Here is a 20,133-nt window from a genome sequence, read left to right on the forward strand (position 1 = left end):
TAGACTTTAGCTCTCCCTCATCATCTGACGGCCTGTTTTCAAAGTCTGGTTCTAGATCCTGCACTCGTCATTTTAGGTCCTTGTTCCTGACATTAAGTTCCAACAGTGGTGTTCAGATTTTCCCTCACACACACATACAAACTGTCATGTCACTGTTACAGTGCATATACCGTACAGTACATACAGGTTTTCCAATATACAGTTGTTGCACAGCTCAACCCTACTTTTCATTCTGGTGAGGTGCCAAGTGAGCTGAGCCGATACTGAAAGTTGACGTCGACGAAACTGCCGGCCACTGATTGGTCAGAGAGTGTCGTTCAAGAATCAAAGCCAACAATGTCCAACTGTTAAAACGACTTAAAGATCCCCGAACATGGACGGTTTCCAAACCTATTACTTACTTTTACCACTTCGAGTGGTACCAGAATGTGTTCTGGCCTATGGACTAGTTGAAATGTTTGAATGTTTTATGACTTCAGTGATCAGTATCAACCTGGCTCGCCACGTAAATGTTGACAAACCAGTTAAGCTCTGACCACACTCACAAAAACACAAGCCAATCGCAGTGATTGAAGCTCATCTGCTCCTCCCACCAGCACCCAGTGTATTATATGGTCCTCCAACACCTGACACACAACAGAGTCAGCAACACTCTCCACTGACTGGTAAGTCCACTATGTTGTTAAGTCTTGTAGTGTGTAGTATGCCACTGTTTGTTGATTATGAAGTGTGAGTGATAAAGCAAATTTACAACTCTAAGTAAAGAGCAAGAGGTGAAAGTGCGCTCAGTAACACGTTGTGTGTGTGTGTGTAGTGTGTAACAGTTTATGTGAGTGCAGCTCATTAAAGGTGGAAATTCAACTTTCTGCATGGGTTGCACTGGTGCGATGAACTTTTTTTGTTTAGATGCACCCTAAATGTTTCATTGCGTCACCGTTAATGCCATAAGGTCACCTTTTTATCGCTCTCCATAACTTTGATATAACGTAAATGTTTTTTAAACAAGAATAAGCTGCAGAGAAATGCTTGTCTTTATTTGAAGCACGATTGTAAAGAAAAAGAAAGTGCTTCACTGAACTGAAAGTAAACATTTCAAATCTCAAAGATCATTTCAGATTCCTCAGAGAACGTGAGTATGAAATGACTTGGGCCCGTTTCTCTACACACGTGTCACGGCATGTAATCAGAATCAGGAGAACTCAGAGAGATGATGCTAACAAAAGGAATTAACATTAAATTAACATTTTCATCTGGACAGCGTCAGGTGCACCAGTGCGACCTAGAAAAATTGATAGGTGCACAATTAAAAATGGTCACAAGGTTGACACGGGTGTTATGTGTTACGTAGTCAGCATAACGTATAACAGTAAGACACCTGTGTCATTAATGTCATGTTTTTGGCTGTGGTTGTCATCATGACTGGCATAAAACTGGTTTGGTCACTTCCAGCCTCTGTGGTGCTTTGTGGTCAGAATCCAGAATGACACAACATGACACGGCACAAACTCGGGCCGATCCGTCATGTCACACAAACACAAACTTGACTCTCCCAGAGAGAGGAGTAAATGCAGTAAATGTGAATGTCGTGTTATTTGTCTCAAGCACTGCAGTGGAATGATGAGAATCACAGTTTATATCATCGATCCCCAGAGGGACATTCCTCTGTTACAAAAAAGCACCAGCACAAATAATAAACAAGGAAGATAATGAGCATCCAATAGTTGATCAGCACACCTCCTCTCTCCTCCCCCGTGACACACCCGCACCGTCCTCTGCGTATACTAAGCAGCGGTGTTGGAGAGGAGGAACATTGTTGAAATATAATACATGTCTTTTTCATCACCAAACCAAGTCCAAATTTGACTTTAAAAAAATGTAAATCTGTTAGATGGATAAATAGAAACAGTAAAAATGGAAAGGTGTTTAAGATAAAATCATGACATTAAAAGTCCTCAGCAGGTGGACATGAACTCGCTGAATGTCTTCTCTGCACTTTGTCCCCCATCAAGTTACATCTGAATCCATATAAACATTAATCTTTATGGCTGGTAGATCGACCCATGTTAGGCTTTGTAATTCCACAACCAATATGCTTGGTGTTGCTCTCTTCATAGCAACTCTGTGCCAGTTATGGTTCTTGCTTTTTCCTCGTTTGTAAACAACTTACTCTCCTGCACCAAAGTCCATCGATGAAATCGGTTGTATGAGATACCGTTGTGTTCGCACTGATGGTGCCTCTTGGCATCAGTCCACTGTTGCCCCGTGTGGTCAGTTTGTGTCTCAACAACACCTGTGTGCTGTGATGTAAAAATCGCTGATTTTCTCTATGGACCTTGGTGTGGGCGAGAGAGTGGTTTACAAAAACATACAAAAGTTAAGATTTGTCGTCAGAAAAGTCTGTTTAACAGTGACGTAAAGTGCTGAACATACTCATGAGATATTGTAGAGCTACACAGGCATGGATTATCATATGTGATTACAGTATTTCAGTCATTTATATCCCCAGTTACTAACTGCACAGTTAGAGCGTGAACGTCCAGTGCGTACAGTAAGGCATTTAGTCACCTACAGACGCACCTCACACACCGTGCTACTATAGGGTGATGTCATTCCTCTTACAGCACATGTGTTTTATTTGTGGTCCCATTTTAGCAGCATGGTCTTTGTCATTTCTGCCAAAGTCGGCCGCGGATGTTTCCAAACCCTTTCTTGTGATCTGACCACAGTGCTGAGGCAGCTCCTTGGATTTGGTGAGTTGCAGTTTTCTGTCATCACCATGTGGCGAGACGTTGGCTTCGCTTTGAGCAATCTGGCCTTTTTGATGCGTTGTTTGGCGAGCGACTTAAACACAACAACTAAACCAGTCGCCGGGATCCTCAGTGCTGTGCTGCGTGTCTGCGGGACAGACCTGATGTGTGTTCATGAACCATGTCTTTGCACAAGTTCACGGAGGAAGCTGCAGGAGTGTGGCGTGTGTTTAGGCTCAAAACTCAAAAGCATCTGAAAGCCGCACGCGTGACGCAGAGTTTCCACGAGCGTAAAACCATACTGAACATTTCTCCGTGAGCGGAAAAGCTCACTCACAAGTGTGCATTTCTGCTCCACTTGGACTACAGGGATCGAGATGTTGGCTTTGCTGCTTCATTTTGAAACTGTGGATTCAGAGACGGGAGCTAATATCTTTTGCGGCCCCCAAAGTGTTGAGAAATGTATAAACATAGTTGGTGGCCCCTGCTGTCCACCGTTGACGTGAGATTCCATGCAGAACAACGAGAGAGAAAAATGACGACATCATGTCTGGGAAATGAAAATTCCAACATCTCCGTCTCGCCATATACACATTTGCAAAGACCGACTTTGACCAAGATCCCAAGGACAATCACTGCAAATCAATAAAAGTGGACGAAGACCCCCCCCCTCACAAGATGCCCTCCTCATCTTAAGCTGTGTCAGCACATTTGGGTCTTGAATTTGAGGGAATTGGTCCAGGAAAGAACTTCCTGGATGTCAACCAAGATGTGGGAACCCTGTACAACACCTGATTGAGTGTTCAACCTCATGTTGTCTTGAAGCAACAGACTTTTCTTCCCCTGGACGGCACAGAAGTGACGTGTAGCAGCTTTTGTATACATGTAAGATGGCGGACAAGATGCATGCGTCATCCCGCTGATTGGTCTGATTGGTTTAGTCGATCTAAAGGCGTACAGAGACGTTTTCATCTCTGCCTGTTGGTCAGAAGTGGCATCAGTAAACTTTTCCACTCGTGGTGACTGTTGAAAATCTGCGTTTGCAGTGGCAGACACTGCTCATCGTGCATGTGGCATGAGTTTCCAGACTAAATCAATGCCATTCAGGACGCTGGGTGTCTCTTTCTCAGAGGATTCATTCTGTCTCTGTTGTGGAAACATGTCCACTTCATTAGACACAAAGTGTCAAAGATTGTTATCTTTTGTCAGCAGCTTTCATCACTGGTGCTGGTGATTCAGTGTCCTGGCCTGCACTCGTTCATATCTGGGGGAAAGTATCGGCCTAATGTTCCCACTTATTCCGCTGTTTTTGCTGATCGTGTGCAGGGAAACAGATGATCCAATCACTGACGACGTCCACTGCCAACAATCAGCTGCAGCAGTGGAGTTTAAGTGAGGTCAACCATCCTTCAGGCCAGCCCCTTTCCAAATACTAAATACTTTCACTGACGGAAATAACTTTGTTAATCAGGCTTCACACTGCACCTCGTGTAAGGACACGACTCCAGTGTCCTCAGTTCTTTCCTTTACCTGGCCTGGTGTTCAGTTTCAAACCAGCATACCAACAGGACAGGGTGGATGTTTCCATATGTTCCCGTCTGAGCAATTTTCACGCTACGCTGTTCCTTTCTCTGCTGTGTGCTTAACCTCGTCAGCAAAGAATGCAGTAATGCCGTGTTATGATGAGTCTTCATGTGGAGGCATTAACATGATGTGATGAAGCTGAGATGTAAAATCACTGATTTTCTCTATGGGCTTTGGTGTGGGAGAGTTATTAAAGACTGTGTGATGGTCAGATAAGTCCATGATCATACCCTTCAGATGTCCTAGATTTTATGGCTCATTATCCTAACTCCTAGACTGTTTGTGCTATCGACGTTCAATCGACGTCAGCTTATTCCTAAACGGTTGAATAACTGCCAGTTATGGAAAGTGAAGGTTATGTTGGAAAAAGGAGAAGAAGCACAACAAAACTACAGCCATAAAAACAATATAAATCCAGCCTGCCTGAACTATCCCTTTAAACATGGCAGAAAAACAGCTGTGGACACATTTTGTCAAAGTCGTTTAACTGCAGGAACGACGCTGTCATGCTACTGTATGTGTAGAGCTTCTATAACGTGAGATGTTTGGAGGCTGCGGCCTTCAGCGAGGACCACGATAAGCGAAACATCACAAAGTGACATCTGGACAGATTTAGACAAATGACCTAACGCTCCCCGATGAAACCCCACAAACCCCCGAGAGCAGCACTAACACCTCACGAGACTTCCCGCTGTGGTTAAAGGCCTCGCGTGTTGGGAATTGCCCCTCGAAACATTCCCATAAAATCTCAAGGAAAAGATTATCAACTCCAAATATCTGGCCTACCGCAAGCCCCCGGGGGAGCCGTGTACAGTGTGGACATAAAGTCAGAGGTTACTTTTTAAACGACTCCTCTTTTACAAGGTATGTTTCTCACACAGGTTTGGAAGAGGAAGGGGGCAAAAGCCACAGGAATGTTTACCTCTTTAGGGCATGGGAAGCAGAGTATGGGGAGGAGGGAAAGAGTTAAAAGCTTCACGGTGACCACACCAGGGTTCAAACAAGGCAAGGAGACCACTTCAAGGCGGCAGATTAACGGGTCTGGACTGAGCGCACAAACAATTCATAACACACTCACCGTTCCTGTCTGATAATTAAATCCCAAGTTTCTGCTTTTGCATTGAAATGAGCAAAAGAAATGATGAGAAGTGTCGTTGTGTGAGGTGTCGACAGCATCGCGAGAGACGCAGTCATGTGTAATGACACGCTGTTGGAGCGCGGCACCGTCTCCAAAGCTTGGGCCACAAAACAAAAGGCTCACATCATCTACACCAGCTTAAGTCTGCAATATCATAAGAATGTGTTGGCTGCCTTATTGTTTTCCATTAAACAGCCTTTTGTGACCCCACACCAAATTCCATAGAGGAAATAAGCCATTCTACACCATAGCCCACAGGAGTTGTTTACCCACTGCCGCCTGAGTTAGAAAGTTCAAATTGTGTTATTGTGTGATATATGTTTAAAATCCTTTGTTTGGATAAAGCTCAGTGCAACAAACTTCCCAAAAGACTCCGCAGTAGACCAGCAGCTCCCGTCTCCCACCGAGTTAAAAATGCTGATTTTCTCTATGGGATTTGGTGTAGCGTTTTTTTGCATTTAACGACTACAATCTTTGCTTGAGTAAATCTTTATCATGTAACACGCTTCTACTGTTGTTCTATGTACCTGGACCTTGTAAGTTGTACGACAGGACAGACAGACGGGGTTAGACACAAAGCCTCCCACTGTATATCAGTGACCCACTGCCCCGAACGCCAGACACCAATAAAAGCAGCTGTAAAACATTTCAGAAATTGTGTAGCACAACCAGCAGCAGCAGCAGCACCGCCGCTGTGGCACCGCGGCTGCAGGTTTGTCCGCGCAGAACAATGAGGACTGTATTGAAGGAACCGTAGTGCAGAGGGTTTTATTTGGCCCCTGGGAAGCAGAGCAATGTCTGCAGTTTGAGGGAAGATATGCATCCTGTGCATGTGTGTAGTTGTACATTGTATATGGTTTAACCATTTCCTGACTCTTGACCTTTGACTTTTGGGTTTTTCTTTACCTTCTCTAATGAGAGAGAGGGTGGAGCTATTCATTTTTTATGATTGTAGCAACAAGATTAGATTGGTTTTTAATGACTAAATCAGTGAATTAATTATAAATATACAATACAAATGAAGTGTTTCATGTATTTTTAAAGGGCTGCACCCTTAAAACTGGTAGTTTAGGATGTGAAGTTTTCATGCTGTTAAATGTCACTGAGACTGTTTCACACTGAGTCCACAGTATGGAGTAACATGTCAGCATATGGGATAGAATTAAGATTAAGCTGACACACACCATGTTGTATATACAGTTATTTCATCACTTAATCCTTTGTTTTTGTAGCCGGTGCAAACACAAATTCATGTTCGTGCAACACAATTTCCTTAGCTCATGTTCAGAATTTCCGAGGTTACATTCCGAGTGGCGTTCCCTCTAAGGGAATAACTTAAATAATACTTAAATAATCATAATTTGTCTATCACATTTTCTTAAATAAACACTTAACGGAACAATCTCAAGTGTTTCTTTTATCTCAGAATTCAGATTTTTACTTTAATCTCAGGATTCTGACTTTTACTTTAATCTCAGAATTATTAAATAAGAGAGAAGAAGAGTATTAGAGCCACAATGAAAGATCGAATATATATAGCAATTGAAATAAAGAAAGAAAAAACAAACGGCAAACAGAATTCATGCTGTTTTTTTCTTTCTTTCTTTCAATTATTTTTGTACATGTGTCCCTAAAACTCTTCTGTAAAAACTGAATAATCGATTCTAAAAACTCTAAATAAGACATAGCTCTGCGATGCCAGTATCACTCTAGCCACTGAGTCTTTCACAATAAAAACATCCTTGTTTTATAACGGTAACAACTCTATGATAATAAACAATAATAATAATAGTGTTCATTTAATAAATGAAAGTGTTAATCTGTAGTTTAAAGTAAATCCCTGCATCAGGCTGAATGCACAAACCCACTACATCCCCCGTCGACCCTCTGATCACGTGACGGATGTACCCGGCTGCCGGCAGCTGCTTCACCGGAACAAACCATTCGTCCAGCCGGTCGCAGGGGTGGCCGCTGATTGTGGAGGGAACGGCAGAAAACGCGGAGGTAGGCTGTCACATCAGCTCTCTAGCCTCCTTTGTGCCTTCACGACCGCGTGTAAGAATATCACTTGTGTTTAACTCGAGTTAGATTAAATGAAGTGTCATTTGTGTGGAGCGTCGTCGTCGTGACCGCTGTCATGGTCGCTTCTGCGCTGCCGTTTTTCCATCTGAAACCTCACGTGTTTTTGACCATGAAACCACTTTAAACGTTATTTTTCTCTGCGTTTTGGGCTAATTTACGCGTCACTAATTCACCCGTAAATCTGTAACAGGTAAATCTGTAAAATGTGCGCAGCAATCGTTTTAACACGATACTGGATGCAAATATCCTGTGTGTCTGTCACGTGGGGTTGTTAAAATGCCACAGAAACTCCATCAAACCACAAAAATGATTCATTAGAAAGAAACATCGTGATATAATCATAATATAATGGTATATATATATCTCATGTAATGTTGCACAAACACACTTTTGAGTAGTTTACCTCAGTTGTTTGCTTTGTTTTTGTCTGATCATAAAAACGAGGAGAAAGGACAATTTACTGGTTTCTTCAACTTTTAATCAAGAGCAAAACAATCAGGCTTTAGTTATAATATGACATTAGTTGGGATAAATATGGATATCTGCTGATTTTTTGCTGCTGTTTCTTGGTCATAGGATTATTTATTTTTTAAATCTGTTTGGGAGCATAATTAGCAGGTTATATGATTTATAAAATGTAAACATTTAGCAATTCAACAAAGAACGATGATTTTCTGGAGCTGGTGCTTTGTTGTGGGTATTTTTCTCACTCTTAGCCTCAACATGAGTAAGTAGGAGCCTGTTTTTGGTCAGTCTGTGCGAGGTAAAGAGATAAAGTGGAAAAACACAGCGTTTTATCCACTTTATTTGACTGGGGGGAAAACAGAGCCACTTGTAGACCTTGAAAGATCTGCACGGCAGAGATAAATGACGTACACGCACACACACACACAAACACGTCCTTGAGACGCATGACAGATAAGGCAATGAGGCAGCCAGACCAACCGTCAGAAAATACACTCTCTCCTTTCTGCGGATTCAATCCCGGCAGCAAGGATGTGAGACAAACTCACGTTTTTGTGTCTCGTTGTTGTGTGTAGTTTCTCCCTCGCGTTAGATTTCTTCTTAACCCTGTGATGTTTTCCGTCAGGAGCGTGCGTGTGTTGATGCTGCCTGAACCTGCGATGGCTGACCCACTGCAACCTCAGCAAGAAGACCCGCTGCTGAGCAAGCTCCACAATGGGAGCCTCCCCAACGGCAAAGAAGTCCCGAAACATGCCCTGCTGCACGCCAGGGGCCAGTGGGCGAGTAAAGCCGAGTTCCTCCTGGCCGTGGCCGGGCAGATCATCGGGTTGGGCAACGTCTGGAGGTTCCCGTACCTCTGCTACAAGAATGGTGGAGGTAAGTAAATGACTTCTTTCTGTTGAGATGAGATGTTTATTTTGTGTTCTTACAAAACAGGAAGAAAATGTATCTGTAACTGTCGATAAATCTTAAAATAAGGGGCCGTTCACACGCAGGCACATGTTTTTCTGGACATTGAGATGAAAATGTATCTGAAATAAGTTTTGATGACTCTCCAGACATTTGTTTTCCCACACGTGTGACTACGTGTGTCATTTTTTACTCAGTCAATTGTGTTCGTTACGTCATGAAAGACCTGCACTGCTGCACCTGTAGAAACAGTGTGCGTTACCTAACTCTTATTTTATAAACAAATGTGCGTTACATGCAAATCATTGTCAAATGAATCTGCACAGGTTTTGCTAAGCCACTTTTTAGACGTTTGACGATTCAATGTCACCCGTGACTGTGTGTGCGTGTGTGCGTGCAGGTGTGTTCTTTGTACCTTACCTGCTGTTCCTGGTGCTGTGTGGCATCCCGCTCTTCCTGCTGGAGACCTCGCTGGGTCAGTACCTCAGTCTGGGAGGTGTCAGCGCCTGGAGGACCATCTGCCCACTGTTTGGAGGTACACTCGCCTGAAATGACCTGATTGTTGCTGTTCTGTTGTGTGGGTTTCCTTTTCCTGTTGATGAAATGATTTGTTGTTACAAAGTTGTCGCGTCAGTAACTTATCTTGTGCAGAACACGGTGCACAGTGAGACCATGCTCACAGAGCACTGTGGTAGAGGGAGGAGGAGGAATCTGGCCTTGAGAAGTCTCAAGGTTTTCAAAAAAAGCCAGTAAATCAGTTTTAAAACCAAGCACCGAACTGTAGAATTGCCGTTGTTTTAACACGACTCAGCTCTCGTATCAGGCATCATTTCTGTACCTCGAGTAATCGATCACTGAATTAATCGGCAACTATTTTGATCATCGATTAATCAGTTTGAAGCATTTTTCCTGATTAAAACAAGATTTCAAGATTGGTTCAGCTTCTGAAATGTGAATATTTGAGATGTTTTGATAAGAAATCGTTGAAAACAATCGTTAGTTGGAGCTCTACTTGTAAAGCAGTTGTTTTTGGTGGAACGACTCAAGATCGCCGGCGTTCAGCAGTGCCAGACTCCTCTGTTAAATATTGACATTTTAGACTTTTTCTTTGCTAAAAGTTGGAGATTAACAGGATTTAGAGTCGAGCCGAGATGTTCTCGAACTGTATCATGGATAAGTGTCAGTAGTTAACCTGCCGTGACCCAGCTTTATCAGCTGAACTATCCCTTTAAACTCATGAGGTCACGTTCAAAGTTCCTGCCTGGAACAAAGAAACACTTCTGCAGTCATTTCTCTCACTGGTTTGCAGATTTAATATGCCATCATCAGATGAAAGCCCGAGGTTCATTAGTGCAAACAGCCTCCGCTTTCTCACCCACTCGCGGCCTCATAAGACCATCATTCATCCCTAATGAAGATACAGTAGACGTGGGCTGCACGTCCACTGTTCCAGTCAATGGATTCTTTCATATGAGACTCCAGAGACGGAGCAAAGTATAAAATATTTGTGCTTGAAGCTCATTTCTCTGTGTGTGTGTGTGTCTGTAGGGCTTGGTTACGCCAGTCAGGTGATCATCCTGCACGGCTGCGTCTACTACGTTGTCATCCTGGCGTGGGCCCTCTTTTATCTGTCCTACAGCTTCCAGGCCGAGCTGCCCTGGTCACACTGTAACAACACGTGGAACACCGGTCAGTGAGATCACCCGTCCGTGTCATTTGAAGCTGCTGTTTGAAACTTAAAGGTGTTTTTTGTGCCTGCGCGCGTGTGTGTGTGTGCGCGTGTGCGTGTGTGTGCGTGTGTGTGTGTGTGTGTGATGGCAGAGTCGTGTGTCCTCTTTGATCACCTCAACCGGACCGCTAATGTGAGCAGCCTGCCAGAGAACGCCTCGTCTCCTGTCATGGAGTTCTGGGAGTGAGTGTTTTGGTTTTTTATTGAATGAAAATCCTATTTTACCTGAGAAAATCCACACCTGTGACATGTTTAGAATATGTTGTCTTGCTTTATCTCGCTTCTCTTACTGGAAACTGAAGTTTGCACCAAAGTCCATAGAGAAAATGTGCGTTTTTTTTGCTCACGGGGACACAGAAGCTGCTGCTGTACTGCTGCCTCAATAGGTGAGTTTATGTCACTGGGGTAAATCAGAATGAAGGATGTCAAACACCAAAGTCATAAAAGAACACTTTTTAATCAGCTGATGGAGGCAGCAGTGGATCGACCGCTCCCTTGTGCTGTGTTGTAAAATCCCCGCTTTTCTCCATGGACTTTGGTGTGGGAGAGTGAGCGGTCTACAGAGACAGACTCTGAAGATGAGCTGATGCATGAAAATTGTGTTTCAGGCGGGAGGTTCTCCGGCTCTCCCCTAACTTAGACGAGCTGGGTCCAGTCAGCTGGAAGTTGGCTCTGTGTCTGGCCGTCGTCTGGCTCGTCTGCTACTTCTGCGTCTGGAAGGGAGTCAAGTCCACCGGGAAGGTGAGCTGGACGCCCACTGTGCTATGATTTAAACACACTATTTTGATCGTTTATAGCACGGTACCATCTCTTTTAATGTGATAATGAAGAGAAATGTAGCACAGTGTTTTAGCACAGTGGTAAGGTGCCGAAAAAAGCTGGAAAATAGACCTTGAAAGTGCTTGAATTTGACTTTGGGTAAGGCGTCTGAACCCTGATTTAGCAACACAACATAAAACTTTCAAACGTCGAGCGAGCACTACAATCATTTTTGTTGTGTCAACACACGACACACTCCCAAGTTTCCCTTTTTAACGCGCAGACGTGTCTTTCCTGTTTTCTCTGTCTCCGCGGCATCCGTCCTGACCGTCCTCACCGTCCTGACCACATCCGTGTACATTGTAGGTGGTTTACCTGACGGCCACCTTCCCATATGTCATGCTGTTTGTGCTGCTGGTGCGCGGGGCCACGCTGCCCGGAGCCACACAGGGAATCATGTACTACCTCAAGCCCAACCACACCCGCCTGGCAGACCCACAGGTACACACACACACGCTCACACACACACACACGCACACACGCACACACAGAGCAGAAGAAAAAAATGTTTTTATTCACGAGGTCAGAATTAAACCCAGCGCATGAGTTCCACATTATCTCTAATATGTAACGTCAGTTTGATTTTGACTGAGTTTTTATTGAATATCCTCAGGAATGTCTGTTGTTTTTATTTCATAAAAACGATATTCAAAATCAAACACAGAGATCTGGGGTTCGGAGTGTGGGGTCGAGCGGCGATTAAAGCAAAGCCGTTTTGTAACTTTTTCTAGATTGATTTATTACACAAGGATCAATATATTATGTATAAATGTGTGAACCTTTTCTTTTTATTTATGGTTCAACGGTTAAATATCAAACCTCACTGACATTTATGTGTGATTAAAGGTTTCTTTTAAGTCATTTTGAGAATCTCTGTGAACCATTTGATTGGAATCAGGAGTCGATGCTCGACTGAAAGAATGATAATCCTAATTTATTTGACTGTATCCTGTTAGCTGTTCAGTTGAGTGAAAGTTGTGATTTCAGTGTTTGTCCATCATTATCTCTTTTCCAAACATTTGTCTCTGGTGTGTGACGAATCCTGGGAAATCCTGAGCCGAACACAGATCCACATGCTGCTCTAAAAGTAAAGTGGATGTAGTCTCTCTTTAAATCACTGGGTGAATCTACCCAGGAAGCTTCTTCTGCTCATCGATAAACCATTTCCTGAGAAGTTAATGTTCTCAGTCACTCCTCTCAGTTCTTCTTCAGTAGAACATGACGTCACCACACACGAGTCTCGCAGGACGTTGGAGAACGTTCGCTCTTCCAAAAATAAGGAAACGCAAAATCTCAGTGCTTCAAAAACGCAAGTTTGCCTTCCTACGGTCAGACTACGTCCAACACATTTGTCGCCAGCGTCTGGAGAAGGACGGCCAACATGTGATGTTATGACGTGGGACATTTAAGGAACTCTGACAGCTGTTCACGCTCTCTCTCTCTCTCTCTGTGTGTGTGTGTGTGTGAAGGTATGGATGGATGCTGGAACCCAGGTCTTTTTCTCCTACGGAATCTGCTTGGGCAGTCTCACCGCCCTGGGCAGCTACAACAAATACAACAATAACTGCTACAAGTGAGAAGCACAGTCTCACACACACACACACACACAATGGCAAATTCCACTTCAGACGAGCCGTGTACATTTGAACTGTACGCTGTGAGTTCCCACTGGTCAGATGGTTTCCAGAAGGAATTGCTGGAATGGAGAGAGAAAACACAGTGATACAGCCACACCTTAAAGAAAAGCCCTCGCTGCTGTGTTTCCCACACTCCAGGACACACACACACACACACACACAGCCAAGCACTTGTATTTACAGTAACAGGCCACAGTTCCTTAATACAAGGCCAGAGGCTCATTTTTAGTCCGAATACTTTGCTTTAATACTTTCTTTATGAACCGTGGTTGTCGCTCACTCTCACACACCAAAGTCCATAGAGCAAACCAGTGGTTTTCCATCACAGCTCACAGGAGCTGCTGATCCACTGCTGCCTCCATCTTTAAGTCCAAATGTCTTATTCATGCGAGTTGTGTGTTGGAAATCTTTTGTCTGGGTTTACTTCAGTGACAGGAACATTGCAAACAAGGCGAGAGTAGACCAGCAGCTTCTGTGTACCTGTGAGCTTAAAGTGATGGAGCCAGAAAATGCTGCAGAACTGTGAAATAAAGCAGTTTACCATATACTTAAGGAGTCAGAGGCTATCAGGTGAGCCTTTTGTTAGGTGGCTTAAATGTATTTTTACATGTGTGTTATGAGTGTTATCTCACAGTTTACAGTCGATATAATCTGTCTAACATTGAGATAAAGCAGCTAACGTTCTTAAGATATCGTAGACGTGGATTTTATTAGGTGAGACTTCTGTTTAGGGACTAAAAATCAGTTTATCCTCGTTTTGTCTCCTACGTCCACACCTGAACGATCACTTTTAAGTGATATTTGTGTGTGTGTCCCTCCAGAGACTCCTTCATGCTGTGCCTCCTGAACAGCGCCACCAGTTTCCTGGCAGGTTTCGCCATCTTCTCGGTGCTGGGCTTCATGGCACAGGAGCAGGGCGTGGACATCGGCAGCGTGGCTCAGTCAGGTGAAGCAGACGTGATGCTTCATTCAAGAGTAATCAGTTGGCGTTGCCTCGTGCTGAGTTGTTGAGGATATTTAATTTAAAGAAATCGTATCCTTTCCCACGTGTGTGTGTGTGTGTGTGTGTGTGTGTGTGTGTGTGTGTCTGTCTGTGTGTGTGTGTGTGTGTGTGTGTGTGGTCTCAGGTCCTGGCCTCGCCTTCATTGCCTACCCCAGAGCCGTATCCATGATGCCGCTCCCTCAGCTCTGGTCCGTCTGCTTCTTCCTCATGATCATCATGCTGGGGCTGGACACGCAGGTGAGACATTGATCTGATGTGTATTCAGTGTAATATAGAAGAGAGAGCAGCCGCACTGACCCCCTCTGTCTCCCCCTCTGTCTCCCCCTCCGTCTCTCAGTTTGTGAGCCTGGAGGCTCTGATGACGTCGGTGACGGACCTGTACCCTCACCTGCTCAGACGAGGCCACCGCCGCGAGCTGCTGCTGCTGTTTGTCTGCGTCGTCTGCTTCCTCATGGGCCTGGTCATGGTCACTCCGGTAGGTCACACATTACCAGCCTTTTTTTTTTTTATGTATTTGATGACATTAAATAATGGTGTTTTGTGTGTGTGGTGATGCAGGGAGGTCTGTACGTGTTCCAGATCTATGATAAATACTCCTGCAGCGGAGCGAGTCTGCTGCTGCTCTCCATCTTCCAGTCTCTGGCCATCGGCTGGGTCTACGGTACGAGTAGTAGCTCCTCTTTTTAAGTCTCACTCCACCCTTTTCATTTATTCTTTCTGCGTGGAGACGATATCTGACAAGCTTATTCCTCGTGGACGCTGCTGCAGATATCTCAAATAGATTGAGATTCACAAGGTTTCAAATCCATTGGGTCGATAATGATTCAATTAGAGATATTTCCCTCGGAGTAAGAGCTTCTCTGTCTTTGTAGTTTGTTCAATCTGGAAATTAAACCAGATGTTTGCCTTTAGGTTTGGCAGCGCTGATGTTTTTATGTTGGCTTTTCTCTCACGTGGCCTGATTTTAAACTAAACGAATGGGTTTTTTTTTTTCTGTAAAGTGTGGATGTATGAGGCACTGACACATTGTTGGCACCGAGCTCTGCCGTCTCCAATATCGTAAGAATGTGTTCACCACTTTATCTCGCTGTTAGACTGACTTTTTCCAACAGGAAACTAAAGTTTGTCCTGCGTTCTCTGTCCCACACCAAAGTCCAGAGAGAAAAGCTGCATTTTAAGCCGTGGAGGACACAGGAGCTGCTGCCTCGTTCACTCATATTGAGTTAGTGAGGTTTTCAAACGCTGCACTCACAGAACAACATATTTGAACGTAGCGATGGAGGCAGCAGTGGATGGACAGCTCCCGTGTGCTGTGATGTGCAATCGCTGATTTTCTCCATGGACTTTGGTGTGGGAGAGAAACATCGACTAATGATGGGAGAAAGTTGTGAAATGACATTCCTTAGAATGGAGCTCATTAGTCTGGAAATAGCAGTTTACATTCTGCCAAATTAGAAAACACTTAAATAAATCTTAACCGAGCTCAGGTTTTTATAGGAAAGCACGTGAATTGAACACTTTTGTTTATCACTAATTACAGTAATCCCTAAAATCACTCCGGGTCACCCAGTCCACTTCCTCCCCTCCCTCTGGAGTCAGTAGACTGTATATTAACGCGGCTGCAGTTACCCACTGTTGTCAGGAGACTGGCGCGTGGCCAGGACCCCCTCTGTCTCCTGCAGGTCCTAAATCAGCCCAGCGAACCCCCCGTCGCCTCCCAGTCTCAGTCTCCTGGACCCCAGGGAGCCGCTATCCCCCTGCCAGACCCTTTTGCATTTAAGAAAAAAAAAACATGATTTGTTCAAGTGTGACTGTACCATTTAATGTAAAGTCAATACAGAAAGGTGCTACTGTGTTTTTGGACAAAAGTGAGGAGCAGAAGGGGGTTTAAGTGGACCGGTTACCCACTCTGACTATTTTAAGGACTCCTTTAAGGTGAAACTTGCTTTTAATGAACAAAACCACAGTTTCATGAACGCTGCAGCAGGAAAACCCTGATTTAAGTCACATAACAAAGGACTCATGGAATAATATATGTTTGGTTAGGTCTACAGTATCTTTAAAATATGTTCACTGCTTTACGTCACTTTTTTGGAAAGTGGAAACTTAAGTTTGTGATGTGTGGCGCTCACTCTCCCACACACGACACAGGAGCTGCTGCCTCGTTTTGTAAGATTTTGTCACTGAGGCGAGTTTAAAAAAAGGGATTTTTAAACACCAATGTCAACAAAATAAAACATTTGAGCTTCTTGATGCAGGCAGCAGTGGATCAACACCTCCAGTTTTGTCTCTGGACTTTGGTGCAGGAAAGGTTTAGAAGAGGGATGTTTAAACCTCCTGAACCGTCTGTGTAAAGTTTCCCTCTTCAGAATATTATGTCTCCAGTGTTTGTGTTGTATTGCGGTGAGCGATAAATAAAGAGCGACCGCTGCTAAAAACGCCGCCGCCGGCCGTTAACGATCTTCTCCGCTTTGACCACAGGAGCCGAGCGCTTCTGCGCCAACATCAGGGACATGATCGGCTACAGCCCGCTGCCCGTCTTCAAGCTGTGCTGGAAATACTTCACCCCAGCTGTGTGCACGGTGAGTGACCTCTGCCCTTTTTAACATGACACATTAACACACACATGTGCACAAACATGTCATATAAACTCCTCCTCCGCCTCCTGCCTCACAGTCGTGCGTTTATATGTGAAATCATTCAGTAGCTGTTCCTCCCTCAGGCCACCTTTGTGTTCTCCCTGGTGTGTTGGTCTCCGCTCAGTCTGGGTAAAGGCCTCGTGGCTCCGGCCTGGGCCACGGCACTGGGCTGGATCCTCACCCTCTCGTCCGTCTCCCTGCTTCCCATCTGGGCCATTTACGCCCTGGTCACCACCCCGGGAACCCTGACACAGGTTCTACTCACTGTCTTTTTAAATGTGTGGTTGTATGAGTTTAGTGAAAGCTCCGCCGAGTGCCCTGCTGTGTTCAAGATACAAAAAGAGTAGATTTTACCCACTTAACTAAAGGATTTGCCCCTTTTCCTACCTGTAAACTCTCCTCAACCAAATCCCATAGAGGAAATCTGCCATTTTACATCACTGCACACAGGAGTAGTTGATCCACTTCTGTCTCCTCCAGTCACATCAAATGTGCCATTTTGTGACTTCTGTTATTAAAATCCTGTGTTAGGCTTTAAAAAAAGTGGCACAAAATGACCAATTGAGGCAGCAGCTGAGCAGCAGCTCCTGTGTCCGCAGACGCTTAAATCACTGATTTTCTCTATGGAGTTTTGAATGGGAGAGTGAGCGGTTGAGGAAAACCTGCGAACATGTTGTTAAAATATCACAGATTTAATAATTAGGCATTGATTTAATGAGCCGAGCCGTTTGGTAAGTGGCTAAAACCATGTTGTTTTTCTCGCCTGTCGTCTCGGCAGCGCTTCACAGTTCTGTGCAGCCCCGCCATTCTCTCGTCGCCGGGCCTCCACCACGTCTCCACCCACAACGCCGCTCTGCCTCTCACCGAGAAGCCAATCACAGGTGTCACCCTGGATCACATGACCTGACGGGCGGCGGACGCGGCCCGCCCGCCAGCCACACTCCATGGTGTGTTCACCTCACACGACAAACTCTGTAATGTAGGGGGGGGGGAAGAAGAATGTATCACATGATCACGTCATGGTTCTGTAAAAAAATACAGTCGCACTTATCTATGAGACTCGTGGCCTTTAAAGTGGACCTTTAATCATTTAATATGCATATAAAGACACATTTAAACTGACTTTTGAGTTCATTTTGACAAACTCTCTGCGAGAGATTAGACACATCCACACTAATACTACGTTTTCATGTGCCGATGTAAACAGGAAGTAGATTCTCTTTCTGATGCAGCCGTTATAATAACCGATGTCCAGACTACAACACAACCCAGATCAAAGAAAAGCACAGCAGCGTTTTCAAACGTCTTTGTTTTCTTTATTGTTTTGGGGGCCGTTAGTCACCGTTAAACCATTTTATTATTGTAATTTGCCTTACACTTCGCTGCTTTCACACGTAGAAAAGAAACCATTAATCGTGTTGAAATTGAAACAATGCAATAACCAAATCGGAAAAGCTGCAATTGAATGTTTTTTTTCTGGACATTGAAGTTGTAATAAGTGTTTACCTTTTTTTAGTTTCTGCATTTTAATAAGACATTACAAACTGCTGCTGCCGTGTTGATAGAAGTAGTTATTTTTTATTTTTGTATCCTGGATTTGAGATTTGAAAGACACGATACCTCTTTAAAACAAACAAAAAAAAAAACAGGTTGAAAGGTTTATACTTTGAGAGTAAATACAGTTTGTGGTGATGAAATATATATAAATAATTACTGAAGTGAGAGTTCAGGTTTTTTCGTGTGTGATTGTATGATGTGCTGACATGTGAAAGAAACAGATTTTAACCTCACTCGTCTCATAAAATCTATACCTGCTTATGTCTACAATACGTAAAGAAGATGTTTTCCACTTTATTTCACTGTTAAACAGCATTTTCTGACCAGAAACTGAAGTTGTGTAAACCGCTCACTCTCACACACCAAACTCCATTGAGAAAACCGTCGTTTTTAGTTCACGCGGGTACAGGAGCTTCTGCCTCGCTGCTGCCCCGTGTGGTCACTTTGTGTCACTGTGGTAAATCTGAGCGTACATTTCAGACGCCAAACTCGTAAAACAACAAGTTTCAAGTCAGTGATGGAGGCAACAGTGGATCAACAGCTCCTGTGAGCTGGGATGTTAAAATCGCTGATTTTCTCCATGGGGTTTGGTGTTGGAGAGTGAGCGGTTTACAAACTTCAGTTTCCTGCAATAACAACTCTCTAATGATAAGAGTCGAGCAACAAATGGATTCTTAAGACGCCACAAACACTTGTTGAACTATTCCTGACTATTATTTTACTGTTTTTATGAGAGAAAACTTGAAGGATGTCTCCATTGGTTATTTTGTTTGCTGGATGTGTTTTGGAACATAATCATGTAAAAACCTTAAATCCTCAGTGATGACCACACCACGTCTCAGCTGTTTGTTTACAGGTGTGTGTGTGTGTGTGTACTGCTTGTTATTGTACTTTTGTACTGTGTATTTCTCCTGAATGAACATATTTACTTTATGAATGAAAGAGTTCTGTGTTGACTTTCATTTATTGCCGTCTCGTCACTTGGGGAGATGATGTCCCATGGCGCCATGGCAACAGATGCTGAGAACACACCTGGTTTCTGTGACGGGAGGAGGTAACACTCACACACTCACACACACACACACACACACTCACACTCTATCAGGCACTCAGCTGTGACGAGAACAAACACTGTGATTGCCTTCATCTTGAGCTGTTTCATCCAAATGGGAATTAATGGTTTAACATCAATGATGGGAAAAATGAGGGGGAGCTAGAGATGGATGGAGGGCGTGTGTGCGTACGCGTGTGTGTGTGTGTGTCTGGAAGAGGAAGAGGAAGAGGAGCGGCACAGCCGGAGGGAATTCTGACACTTGGATGGAAGCTGGCTGTTACGTAAACGGCTCAGCTCGTCAATTAACCACATTGGATTCACTCCCCCCCCCCATGCAGCCGACATAGGAAGTGGGTGGGGCTCACACACACGTGGCTTGGCACACAGGTCTCACACACACACACACATACAAGTTGTTGTTGTTGATGCTGTACTGTATGTGACCTGCTTTTGCACGTGTGTTATTGCGGGTTACTGTGTTTGTGTGTGTGTAACGTCCATATGGTGGCTTTGGCACAAATGTGAGGATTAAAAAGGATTCAATGGACTGAGTGAGAGAGTGTGTGAGGAAGAGCTTTGTGGGGATGTGAGCCAAAGTGTGTGTGTGTGTGTGTGTGAGATGTTGTGGACACTGAGGCTCGGAGCCATTTGTTTGCAGCTGCAGCACTTTTCACCACATACTGTACAGGAAGTTGTTTGGTTGGTTTTCTTTTACTTTCAGGGACAAAAACGTGCCAAAACGGTGATTATTTGTTTGTTTAGGGACAGGA

At 44.2% G+C, this 20,133-nt stretch overlaps 1 protein-coding gene across 6 annotated transcripts; it reads left to right on the forward strand.

The window, feature by feature from the left end:
• The first annotated feature begins 632 nt into the window (after window positions 1–632).
• Window positions 633–19,251, forward strand: LOC122784583 (sodium- and chloride-dependent GABA transporter 2-like). 6 transcript variants are annotated; one of them, XM_044049926.1, is made up of 15 exons: window positions 633–665; window positions 8,642–8,892; window positions 9,326–9,460; window positions 10,474–10,614; window positions 10,747–10,837; window positions 11,263–11,395; window positions 11,780–11,914; window positions 12,943–13,046; window positions 13,932–14,056; window positions 14,238–14,350; window positions 14,451–14,588; window positions 14,672–14,774; window positions 16,595–16,695; window positions 16,836–17,006; window positions 17,531–19,251. In XM_044049926.1, exons 2-15 carry the CDS (start codon window positions 8,658–8,660, stop codon window positions 17,657–17,659), a joined length of 1,854 nt encoding a protein of 617 aa, XP_043905861.1. In that variant the 5' UTR covers window positions 633–665; window positions 8,642–8,657; the 3' UTR covers window positions 17,660–19,251. The 6 variants fall into 6 exon arrangements, with proteins under 6 accessions (XP_043905861.1, XP_043905877.1, XP_043905869.1 ...); XM_044049942.1 differs by lacking the exon at window positions 633–665 and adding an exon at window positions 2,661–2,750; XM_044049934.1 differs by lacking the exon at window positions 633–665 and adding an exon at window positions 7,359–7,473.
• Window positions 19,252–20,133: the final 882 nt, after the last annotated feature.

The sequence above is a fragment of the Solea senegalensis genome, linkage group LG2 (assembly GCF_019176455.1).
Source record: "Solea senegalensis isolate Sse05_10M linkage group LG2, IFAPA_SoseM_1, whole genome shotgun sequence".
Lineage (NCBI taxonomy): Eukaryota > Metazoa > Chordata > Actinopteri > Pleuronectiformes > Soleidae > Solea > Solea senegalensis.